The 12264-nt window shown below is 43.3% G+C and overlaps 2 protein-coding genes across 4 annotated transcripts; both read right to left on the bottom strand.

The window, feature by feature from the left end:
• Positions 1-4321: 4321 nt before the first annotated feature.
• Positions 4322-7520, bottom strand: LOC103356970 (gap junction alpha-3 protein-like). Of its 2 annotated transcripts, none has more exons than XM_008281322.1 (2): positions 7216-7520; positions 4322-6263 (listed from the first exon to the last, which is right to left on the bottom strand). In XM_008281322.1, exon 2 carries the CDS (start codon positions 6237-6239, stop codon positions 5142-5144), a length of 1098 nt encoding a protein of 365 aa, XP_008279544.1. In that variant the 5' UTR covers positions 6240-6263; positions 7216-7520; the 3' UTR covers positions 4322-5141. The 2 variants fall into 2 exon arrangements, with proteins under 2 accessions (XP_008279544.1, XP_008279545.1); XM_008281323.1 differs by lacking the exon at positions 7216-7520 and adding an exon at positions 6445-6480.
• A 406-nt stretch (positions 7521-7926) lies between these two features.
• LOC103356969 (gap junction beta-1 protein-like) lies at positions 7927-12004 on the bottom strand. 2 transcript variants are annotated; one of them, XM_008281321.1, is made up of 2 exons: positions 11960-12004; positions 7927-11014 (listed from the first exon to the last, which is right to left on the bottom strand). In XM_008281321.1, exon 2 carries the CDS (start codon positions 10998-11000, stop codon positions 10173-10175), a length of 828 nt encoding a protein of 275 aa, XP_008279543.1. In that variant the 5' UTR covers positions 11001-11014; positions 11960-12004; the 3' UTR covers positions 7927-10172. The 2 variants fall into 2 exon arrangements, with proteins under 2 accessions (XP_008279543.1, XP_008279542.1); XM_008281320.1 differs by lacking the exon at positions 11960-12004 and adding an exon at positions 11337-11693.
• Positions 12005-12264: the final 260 nt, after the last annotated feature.

The raw sequence follows: 12264 nt of genomic DNA, 5'->3' as shown, positions 1-12264 counted from the left end.
CAGATGCCAGGCCATAATGACGTTTTCTGCCTCAGAAACCATGTCAGCAGCTGATTTATGCTCAGTTCCCTTTTGTGCTGCAAGAGCCTCTCCTCTGCAGCTCCGCTGTGTGGCTTCCGCACTGTATTCTGCCGAGTTTGGACTCGGAGCTGTGCAGTCTGCGTTGAGTTTAACAAGGCTGGTGTTGGTGATGAGGTGACAGGCCTGCAAGCGATCAGACTGATTCAGTCAGCAAACATCAGAAGCCCGGTTTTCCTTGCGGCTGATATTTCATAAGCTCGCCCTTGCAGCCACGCAAAGTTGGTGCAAGGGCAGACTTTGCTTCTGGCTCTTTGTCATTTATCACACATTAGCAGGTTGGGTGCATCGTGTTAGTGTGATGAAAAGCAGGTCAGAGTGCCCTGAACAGTTACTTGAGTCAGGGATTAAATAACATGCACACCACCCCGGATGATCGTATTTTGTGTGTTCTGCCCGTCCTCTAATGCCCTCCACACTGACTACATCTGCTCTATATGAACAAAGATATTAAGGAATGCATAAAATCACTGCTCACTATTTTACACTTCGCTATCAGTTAAGCAGCAAGATGTAAATTGCATCAGAAATGGCCTCAGAAAGTGTGTCTCTGTCACTGAAATCTCCTTTGCACCAGCAGATGGCGTCCCCTGCAGCTGTAAGGCTTAAGCGGGCAGCGAGTCAGTGTTGGTGTGAAAGCAAAGGAAGAGGGCAGTAGAGTACTGCGCTAAAGCTGGTGGACGGGAATCTGCTCTAAAGCTCCACAAGGAACAAACAGAATATAGTGAAATAATACCTCATTTTGACACATCAACTCATATCCACCATTAACCACAACCGAGGCAACGCTTTATTGTGTTAGTCTGAGTTATTATTTCATGTGAAACTCAGCTCAGGTGCTTTTGAGAAGATATTTACTCAGAGAAACAACACTGAGGTATTATAGAGAATATGATGACTGTGCAGATTTCTATTAAGAAGTATTCTCAGTCTACACTCTGTTAATTGAGTGTAAACTACCAGTGAAGTAGTGCTACAACTTTATATAAAATAACCTATGAATACATCGATAATAAATCACCATAGGCGATTAGCTTTACTGACATGTAACACTTTGTATTTATATAGATATGTAATGTGAAAAACAACAAACGCTGAATGGACAATGTTGACTTTTTCAACATATTTCAACAATTAGATCGTCTCTGAAACACCGTCTGCGTATAAGGATGAGATACTCCAGAACAGATAAGACATAAAAATGACATTTTCATGAAGTAAGTAATATTAATTACCAGATCAGTTATACAAAACAAGCATCACACCTTCACATTTTTAAAATTAAAACCAAGGCTTTTAAATTAGGTGCCGATGATAAGACCCTCTTTAGGGAGTGACAGGTGGAGCTGAAGAGCTTTTTAAGACTTTCAGGAATCAGGCTGTGGATACCAGGGAGTCTACGAGGGGATTTAAAAAGAAGAAAACCTTCTAAAGTAATGTGGAGTTTAAACTGCTGATTATTTGTCCGGGACTGGCAGTTCCAGCAACTCAGTAGCACATCATTAAATACAGAAAGAACGCTCCAAGAAGCCCAAAATTTCATCCTAGGATCTGCAGGTAACTCTTGCAAATGTTGAAGTCTACAAGTTGTACAAATTTGACCTGCATAAAAGACGGAGCAGGAAAAAGGCCCAACAAATCAGCGATAATGTCGTCCGGCCGCAGCAACAGTCTACATGCGCTTTTCAGGTGAAGCATGATGGTGGAAATGTCACGGTTGGGGTTTTGCTTCGCTGCCTCGGGGACTGGCTGGCGTACAGTCACCGAATCCTGCATCGTATTAAGGAGTGCTGGAAGACAATGTGAGGCCATCTGTCTGAAAGTTGAACTTGAAGTGGATGTTTTACCAGAATAATGACACTGTAAGCACACTAGCAAATCCGCCGAGCAATGAGTCAAAGTGAAAAAAAAAAAAGCAGAGGATAATGGATTGGCTTTGTCGAAGCCCGGATTTAAATCTCTCTGAAATGTTGTTGGGGGAGGGGGAGGGGGGGATTCGAAATGGGCAGTACATCCAAGAAAACCTCCCTAAACCCTCAAACTGAAACAATTTTGCATGGAAGAGTGGTAAAACACTTCAGCGAGCTGATGCAGAGATGGCGGAGAATCATACAAAATGCCTGCAAGAGTTTCTTTCTGCCACAGAACACATCTATCTATATTTTTCTTGAATGAAGGATTAAAAAGGCACATTTTTCTTTGTGTTGTTGTGTAGCTATGACACACTGGCGCTTTTTTAACGAAGGTCACATGTTTGCTTGCCCAAGTATGTAAAAACAAAAAAGAAAAGCCTGCAAGTTCCTTATTTTTTAACTGTATGTGCTGTACAGTGTAGGAATATACACTTTAAACTGTAGAGGTACGGCAGTAGGCAGGCTGGCAGCCTTTTTGTATTCTCCTCTAACTTTCTCTTTGTGTTTTAAAGCTGAATAAGTGTCCTCTGTGCAATGATGAGTGCAAATTCACTTCTCCTAGTTTTTAGTGAAGGTTAAAAAAAGAATTTCAGGGGAAGGGGAGTGCAGAAAATGAGGGTGGTCATGTGTTTTTGGTTTCGCTGAAAGGAAGATAGTCTACAGTTTTTTGGCAGTATGGAGAAAAGTTACTGCAGCAACTCCCACATGACAAAAAGGCAGAACCAAAGGCAAAAGATTTACAGCGTGAGAAGGATCCGTCACTTTCGCAAGCGCTAATTGCGCTGCTACTACATGATGTTATGGCTGCATAGAAAAATTATTATTATGCAGTTTTTACTGTAGTAATATACATAATTTATCTGATTCATTTACATACTATTAATATATTTATGTTATAGTGCTGTTACATTAAGGTTTAAATTAGAGAACACCATTTGGTGCCATTTTATTTATTAATCTTAGAATAAAATCGTGTTACATTGCGAGGAAAGTGTTATCTAATCGCCAGAATTGTACTGAAATGACTGTTTGTTTCATCATGCTGCTAAAAAAAGAGCCGCCATTGATTTAATCTGAGGGTTTATTCAGAAATAATAGTTTTATAACCCCCCCAAAAAAAGCTCAAATGGCTGCCTGTCATAAAACTAGATTTAGACTCCAACACTCTTTTCTGATCTGCTATTTATGCTCATGTTGCTCCCAGATTCATTTTATTTTTTTTGTCATTTATTGGAACGTGCTGTATATCTCCTACGAATGTGCTATGCTGTTCATCTTCTATAATGGCCCAACGGTCTGATGCGACCACAATTGGAAATGCTGGCCTTCACAAAAGGATTTCATTTCAAAGTGCTGGATATACTTCTAAGTCATAACTCTGTTCATCTGTCATCATTTCAAAGACGCACATAACCCCCTTTTTTCTCGAGGATGATCGCTTTATTATTTTTCAAAATCGCCATCATTTTTCATCTTCATTTGTAAAAAAAAAAAAAAAAAAGAAGAAGAAAAGTTGACGTATTATTATTATTATTTTTTAACTTACAGGCTATTCTGGTTTGCTTGCTGATTTATGGAGCTATATATTACAGATAACACTTCTGGCTGTTTAGTCTGCTTGTGCTATTATTTGTTTTCTCCAATGACATATGAAGGATGTGAGGCATATTGTGTCTGGCACCACAACACACAGAAAGTGCAGCTTCGTACGCCCAGACCGTACTCAATCTTATCTCAAAACGCAGAGAAAAGTACAACCAAAAGAGATTGAACTGCTTTGTTTTTAATCCATTTAAAGAAAAAAATAAAAAATCACATTTGCTCTTTCCCTTGACGTGCCAAACACTGACAGGAAATTATGAACGCGCCAGTTCCAAAAGCACGAGAGCGCTTCCTCGTCCTGAACATGCTATGCCATTAATTTCAAGGTTTCCATACCAGGGGTTCCTACGGTTTCCTGGCATGGATGAGTTGTGCATGTGTGTGTGTGTGTCATATGCAGACGGTAAAAGACTTCACACATGACATGTTTATTACTGCTCGGACGTGTCGGTTCTTAACATATGAAATGTTTGTGTGTACATGCCGATGACTCAACCCAACCTGGCACGCTTCTAATTTCAGAGATTTGAAAGAAAAAGAGGGGCCTCACGTTGGAAACTACTGTGCACCAGTACTAAAACTCTGCTAATATTATCTTTCCTATTTCCGAGTTGATCTTGATTTATCGTTTTCAGGAATATGAAGCAACAGCTGCATCGTGTCTTTCGCTCGAAACTGCTCCCCCGCTCCTGATGAAGACTTTCCGATTATAAACGAACTGCTAACAGTGCAAATTTAAGACAGGTTTATTTTCAAGCAGTTTTTCAAACACGGTTGTCACCCAAGTGCTTTACAGGAAACAAACAACACAAATACAGATCTAAACAGGGATAAACAAAACAATGTGCTTATGATTATGTACTAGCGGGCTGTTGCAATTAAAAAAAAAAAAAAGACAGTACAAATGTGGGAACTCCTGAGACCAGTGCAATTTGTTTCTCTGGAATAAATAGAGATTCCAGTGTGTAATGTGTTGTCAGGTATTGCACAACTCTTCGCTTCAAGTCTATGCAAGTGAACTATGCTCGATGATGACCTCAAAAACTGTTGCAGGAAGTTAAATTTAACTATTCGCCCTATCTGATTTCCTTTAAATGAGGTCAGGTCGGTGCTCAACAAGTTCCTGCCCTGGATTATGGGCTGTTTTTTTTTCACACATTGAAACAATAAAAAAAAAAAGAAAAGAGCTCAATATATAAACCTGAGCAGATTGTATGTTTTTCTTTTGTTCGATTTTAAGTGGTGATATTGAATAGTGGGAAGAGCCAACACAATGTGAAATCCGAGTAGGTTTCTCAAAATTAAAGGATTAAAGAACAGCAGAATCTCTTTGAATGGGAACGTTCAACAGATCCGTCTTTACACATTACAGTACACTTGAAGGTCCTCTGTGTGCCCTATAAATGTCACTCCCCTCTAAGCTGGAATGAGTCAAACCTGTGCCATTTTTAAGAGGGGGGGGAGTCGGTACAGCATGTATGAATGCTTCCAAACAACATATGATCCCCTCTCAGCAATTTAAGACCCCTCGGAGAAACATAAACCTCCTCATATCTTCAGATCGTCTATTCTAGTCTTGTTGTTGCTGTGCTTGGCACCGTGGCCGGGCCTGGCCTGCGTAGGTGACCCAGGGGCCGATCCTGCTCCCTTCTTCCCTTTCAGGTCACATTCCTCTGGCTTGCTGCTGCTCCTTTCCACCGCCAAGTTGTCTTTATTCTGTTTGTAGGCTGCCTTGCTGTGGTATGGGTGGAAGGACGAGTCTGTGCCGGCAGACAGAGGGGACAGGTTGTAGCTGGGTACGGGTGGGTACGAGGTCTGGACTGGCCGGTGCCCGTGGAAGTAGTCTTCGTAGCTCGGCGCAAACGGCACGGCGGCCTCGCTGGGCTCCTTGGAGATGCTCTCGTGGGACATTTCATTTCTCCTGAAGGTGAAGCCCTGGCGGCACTTGGTGAAGCCCAAGTGGTAGATCTCTATGAGGTTGAGGAGCAGAGAAACGCTGGCCACTCCCAGCATGAAGATGATGAAGATGGTTTTCTCCGTGGGCCGGGATATGTAACAGTTAACCACATTGGGGCAGGGCGGTCTGTCACACGTATACATGGGCTTCAGCTCAAAGCCGTACAAGAGGTACTGGGCCACAATGAAGCCCACCTCGAACAGAGTCTTAAAGATCACATTGAAGACATATGTGCGCAAGAGCTCCCCCTGCAGGCGCACCCGTCCCTTCTCGTCCCTTATCAGAGCTTTCTTGTGCTTAGTCTCCCCAATGAGGGCCTGTTTGTCTGAATGATGCCCGTGGTCCTTGTCTCTCTCTTTATCTTTCTCTCTCTGCTTCTCCTCCATCCTCACCAGATGGAGAATGTGTCCCAGGTAGATTAGCGTGGGTGTGGACACAAAGATGATCTGCAGCACCCAGAAGCGGACGTGGGAGATGGGGAAGGTGATGTCGTAGCAGACGTTCTCGCAACCGGGCTGCTTGGTGTCGCAGGTGAAGCCCGACTGCTCGTCGCCCCACACCTTCTCTGTGGCGGCGCTCAGGATCAGGATGCGGAAGATGAACAGGACAGTGAGCCACACCTTCCCCACAACGGTGGAGTGCTCCTGGGCTTTTTCCAGAAGCTTTCCCAGCAGGTTCCAGTCCCCCATGGCTGTGCAAGGTCAGATCTGGGACTACAGAGGCATTACAAAAAAAAAAAAGAAAAAAAAAAAGGACACAGTCACATTCAAACCGTGACTTATCTGTAGGCTTGTCTATGCAGCAAATACACCAAGAGACTAAAATTAAACTAATCCAGAGGCTAAAGTGGGCTTCGGTGTTCCTGGTGACTACAAATTCCCTAAAATGTCTAACCAAGTTCAGCCGAGCTCAGAACGAGCGAGTCTCTAAGGAGTCAAGCTGCCTACTGAGTGTCCGACTGTAGGGGGGGGGGGGACTCTGCTGCTGAGCAGGTACTGTCCTTATCCACGTGGATGCAGACAGGATTATATTTACTTTAGGAGGGCATATATTTGGCAAGTGTGGACAGGGGGGAAAGGCAGGTTTCAGGCATGATTCCGCAGCTCCCGGCCTTTATGACGCGAGCCGCGGCAACATGAGCCACACGAGGTGAAATCAAACACCGGGCAGATGTGTTGTGAAGTACGAATTAGAAACAGTCGAGTAATGTCGGTACTGTCAGCTCCTGTGACACATTATGGTATAAATATATTCTGCTTGTGATGGATGTGCTGTACAGTGGCAGGACAGGAAATTCAAAGTATGCCGCCGTGACTGTGAGTGAATTCTGTCCAACTGCTCGAATGTGGCAGGTGAGCTGATAGTTTAGTGGAGCCACCTCTAATAAATCTATCTCATGCTGTAACAATTGTAGACTGGGCAGTAAATTTAAACAAAGGTGTGCTGTCCATATGAGACCCCTCACAGTGTGTGATAGCGCATAACAGTGGAGAGGAACATCAGGAACTGTTTTTCTCAAGATCATGGAAGCAGCTGTAGACAAACTGCAGCATTTGGTCACAACATGCACCTTAACTAACTCATCCTAGGTTTATGTCTGACTTCAGCTCCCCGAAGAGCACAAACTTCTATCAAGAAAGTATGAACGTCACAAAAAAAACTCACATTTACTGGAGAAAGCCACCTTGTCAACTTATACATCCCCTGTGGTGAAGCTCCCCGCGCCTTGGAGGGTCCATGAGGCCGCCCTGCTTTCGCTGATGAGGCCTCGGCGTGGGGCTGATCTCAGGGCCCCCCCCCCCCCCAAGCAATGCCCTTGAATGGAGAGGAAAAGCGGACTCCTGCTCGGAACAAACTCAGTTCCACACCGACAAACCCACTGACTCAGCCTTGTGTCTTCAAACCCGGCTCGGGCAGGAGTCGTGGATCCAGGGCCTAGGGGTCTTCCTGTGCTGACCACAACACACACAAACACACACTCTCAACCATGTCCGACCTGCCCTCCCTCCCCTCCAGTGGTTAAATTTGGCACAGCCTCTAATGTAAACTATTAAAGCTCATCTACTCGCTTGTTACGGTGAGTGACGGGGCAGCTGGCCAATGATGTTGTCTGCTAAGTCCGTCTGGCCACAAGTGCTTTCCTGGGGTCCAAATATAGCACAACGGTCTCTCTCCTATCATGGGGTGGGATGAGGGGAAGGAGGGGGCCATGATTTGGAGATGAGTAGGCACTGGCATCCTCAAGTTACAAACCACAGTAACAGGAAGGAAGTAAGGCAGAGGAAAAAGTTCACTTTCAGGGATGGTAGCTACAAAACTTTGGACACATGTAGTGAGAAAAAAACCAGTATGTTTGCCAAATAACTTCAAAGAATGTCAACTTTTCAGGCAGTTTATTTCTTTATATGACATAATGTACACAGTATATAGTTCCAACCCATTAAATATTTCGTCTGGATTGTTTACCTGGATGTAAATGGACATACACGCCAACAGAAGGGTTTCCGTACGCATTAAAACACGCTGAAAAAAACAAAGCAGGTTAACCGACAAAACAGACACCGGTGCACGGGGGCATTAAACTTTCAGGAGCAGAGAGATACTGGATCATATAATATGCAGTCTAATATTAAGGGAAGCAGGTGACAGCGACGGGTTAAAACAAAGTAGGTCGACTTCAACTGGAAGAAAACTTCAAGACAGAAGCTGCAGTGAAGTGAGTATTCACAAATGAATACAAAGATACACAAATCCAAAGACGTATGTACAGTACTGGGATTTGCAACAACAACAAAAAAAATCCTCAAAGGTGACCCAGCAGACGAGTGAAGACAGAAGAAGAACAATGGAAGTGTTGTTGCAATTTTTTGCCATTTCATCACTTGAGCAGTTTTGACCTGGAAAGAATCCAAGATGGAAGTTTACTGACAGTAAGGAGTTTAAAATACTTCTTTCAGACTAACACTGTTATAATTAGATAAGTAGTTACGTGTTTGTCGGAGGGGGTTCTTTTTACAGTCACGGCTGGACGGTATCTTTACACTTCTTTGGTTTTCTAGCACCAGTTGTTACAATATATTCAGAGCAATATACCAAGTTACAGAACAATTATAGCAAAGTTTAGCATATTCAATGAGAGGTCAATAAAATCTAAGTGCCACAGGGTTGTTGGCTTTAAGCACCTACTTCAATAAATGCCTCTCTCTCTGTTCCATACTTGTACTAGCTTTGAACCAGACTGCATTAAATGTGACACACAGTAGTATTACCTTTGATCTAAATGAACAAGTTGACTTTCTTATCCAGCATTTTAATTGCTTCAGTGATGTCGGCTTTTCCTAAAGGCCCAAAACTGGTGTTTTTACACATTTTGGCAAATGTTTTATTGCTAGACATCAATTAGACTGAATGTTCCTGTTAACACGTTTCAAAAAGTATTATTGGACATTTCTGAGCCGTCCACTTCCTTTCATTTCCGTATGGTATGAAGATCTATTCATGAAGCCTTTGTGTAACCTCCTTAGAGTTATTCATTCATCTTTTCTGTTGTCAAAGCTAAATTTCTGTTGTCAAAGCAGGCAACCAAAAAAAAAAAAGTGAATGGGTGTGAAAAACCTGCTACAGGGTGGATTAATGTTCTGAAGAGAAGCTGCTAACCAAAGCCAGAGTCGGTTTCCAAACAGCAACCTTTATATTGCTAACAACATCTTTTAAATGCTTGATATTTGTGTTCTGGATTTGATTTCCACATATTCGCGGCTCATAAATACGAGTATTTTGGCAGTAATTTGGGTCTTTTAGGCACGCGAACCTGCCACATCTGCAAGATTTTAACAAATGCGCACTTGGAAGTGCATTTTCATGCAACTCTTGACAAAAACAAAGTTATGATGCTCACATTCATGGTTTGTTTAACTCAGGCAATTATCCCACCTTAACAGCTTGTGTCTCATAATGTACAGCAGGGTTTTTCCTGGCTGATAATGGGCTTTTGGAAGTTGATTACGCATGACATTAAAAATGATCGGCATGTGTACGGCAAAGGCAATGAATCTGTGTTACCGTATTTGACAGAAATCTATGTATTTTCCTGTTATGACTGGCCATCGATGCACAAACGTGTCTTTTTGTGCGTGTATTATGCTTCAGTAAATGAAATCCCAATTTAAGAAAATTGGTTAAACTATCAATTCTTGTCAGTTTGGCACTGGTAAGTTTCCTTTGGCTAACACTCAGTGGAAAAAAATCCTCTATGCAAGAAAGAATGGAACTTTAAAGGCAGAAAAAAACCAATCAAACAAATGATGGTAAGCTTAGTCGTGCGGTACCGCTACAACGTTTGTAGAATTTGTCGTAATTGTGCTAAAACATGTAAAACCACTGGTGCAGTCTTTGAACCTTCACTACTGGCTCCGTATACTTTAGACAAGAACAGCAGCTAACGTTCGTGTCAGTTAAAATAAATAGAAAAAAACCCCAAGAATAAATAAGCATTTGACTGAATAATACATAAATAAATGGTCAAAATGTTGACAACAATCAAATATACAGTATATGTGTCATTAATGCAGAACATGCTCCACGGACAGGTGTGATTACGGTTGATTAGTTTGAAGGGAGTCTCAGAAAGCAGAACACCTCTCACCCCTCTCGGTCGGGCTCTTTTTGGTCACAGTGAACTTAGACTTGAGAGAATGATCTGCTATCAGCTGATTGATTTCGTTTTGCCTGTAAGTAGACAATTTTTGACTTATCCAAGCTACTTTCGACTCATCTTCGGAGACGCCAAAGTACCGTTTGCAGGCCCTGCTGATGAGGTACACCACCTCAGCCAGGTTGAGCAGCACACACACCCCAGACACTGCCAGCATGAACACAGTGAATATGGTCTTTTCTGTGGGTCTGGACACGAAACAGTCCACGGTGTTGGGGCAAGGGTACGAGTCACATTTCACCAAACGCACCATCTTAAAGTCAGGATAGATCAAGTAAAAGATGTAGAGAAAAGCCACCTCGAAGATGATTCTGAAGATGATGCTGATCATGTATGTCCACCACAAGGCTCCTGTGATCTGAAACTTCTGGTTCTTGACGCGTTCCAGCTCCTTGGGGCTGGTGCGGCCCGACCTCTTCAGGATCTTCTTGTCGATGTGCCGTCGGTGGGCGACATGCATGGCCACCAGCAGCGCGGGGGTGGAGACCAGGATGAGCTGGAGCGCCCACAGACGGATGTGCGAGATGGGGAAGAACTGGTCGTAGCAAACGCTGTTGCAGCCGGGCTGCTGGGTGTTGCAGGTGAAGCCGGACTTCTCATCCCCCCAAACGCTCTCTGCGGCGACCACCAGGACCAGGATACGGAAGATGAAGATGACGGAGAGCCAAATGCGTCCAATGCCGGTAGAGTGCCTGTTTACGCCGCTGATCACGGCATAAAAGGTCCCCCAGTTCATCTTCGACTCCAGGTCTGCAAAGTAAAAGAAAAAAAGCAAGCATAATTATTTGGTTACATGGATGTAGGTTAAGCTACATCTCTGGTCAACTTAGGAGAACAGCAAACTATCAATGAACTTCAACAAAATTCCTTAAATTGCTTCACAGAAAAGTAAATGCATCAAAATTATTTCTAAACTTGTTGACACTTTAACCCTTCGTATTGGTTTAAAGTCACACTGGTAGAAATGTCTTCCCAAGTTAAATAATCTAAAGTCCATGAACGCTGTCGTCCACAAAAACATAACAATTTAGTCAAAGTCTAGCTGTTGGAACGTTAGTTTGTAGAGTTTTACCAGGCTCAGCCGGCGGTGCAAGCGGCGTAAGCAGCGCCGGGTCCAAAGATGACCATCTTGAGGTGTGACCTGAGCATCAAGCTGGATTTTCCGGAGTAAGGAACAACAGACAAGAATTGCCAAGTAGCTTGGCGGCCGTATAAAAGCAGGGGCGATGGCCTACCACCATGCGCCGTCACAAGACGCAGCAGGTTGAAGCCAATTGCGAAACATTTGCCGAACCACGTGATTTGCTCGCCCTGTATTAAAACTGTACTCCCAGACTGGCCTACAGCCCAGTTGCAGACAGACTGACAGACAGACAGCAGTTTTCTTCCAAGGAACCAGCAAGACATGCATCTCATTTGAGATTTTTTTTTCTGAGCCCAAGTGAGAGACGTCTATTGTTTCAGAAAAACGACACTTCACCAGATTTGCCTCTTGAAATGATCACACTCTTGAAAAACATGTTGAATAAACCAGTATTACTATAAAGGGTCGTGAAAATGTGACCATTAGTATGCCAAGTATTTGTGAAGTCGAGGCACTGGGGCATGTCAGCCGTCACCCACATCAAATCCAACCCCTCTGCTCGCTGAGTGTTAGTAGAAAACACAATGAAAAGGATAGAACACGCATTTTACCTTCAGCTGTGGTGGTACACAAAAATGTGTACAAAATGGGAAGAAATGAATTAAAATATTGTGTTTTTTAGCGAGCCAAAAGGCTGGATTGAGAACACCATGCGTTTGGAAAATGCTAATCATTCCTCCGCCACTAGCCACTGCCCTGCACCGTAGCAGTCATATGCTCTTATATAAACTATTTACATACAATGGCAGCCTTTATTGGGCTGCAACAAGACTCTTTAGAATTCAGATCAAACGCCTCGATTTCCGCCTACCCCGGGCAAAAGAAGGAATCTGTGTGGACACAAAAGGCCTCAGCC

This window comes from Stegastes partitus, unplaced genomic scaffold (assembly GCF_000690725.1).
Source record: "Stegastes partitus isolate 25-593 unplaced genomic scaffold, Stegastes_partitus-1.0.2 Scaffold230, whole genome shotgun sequence".
Classification (NCBI taxonomy): Eukaryota; Metazoa; Chordata; class Actinopteri; family Pomacentridae; genus Stegastes; species Stegastes partitus.
This window is presented reverse-complemented; position numbering and strand designations above follow the sequence as displayed.

Bases quoted from the DNA above. Each gene is read 5' to 3' on its own strand.
- LOC103356970 (XM_008281322.1), bottom strand. From the start codon at position 6,239: ATGGGGGACTGGAACCTGCTGGGAAAGCTTCTGGAAAAAGCCCAGGAG.
- LOC103356969 (XM_008281321.1), bottom strand. From the start codon at position 11,000: ATGAACTGGGGGACCTTTTATGCCGTGATCAGCGGCGTAAACAGGCAC.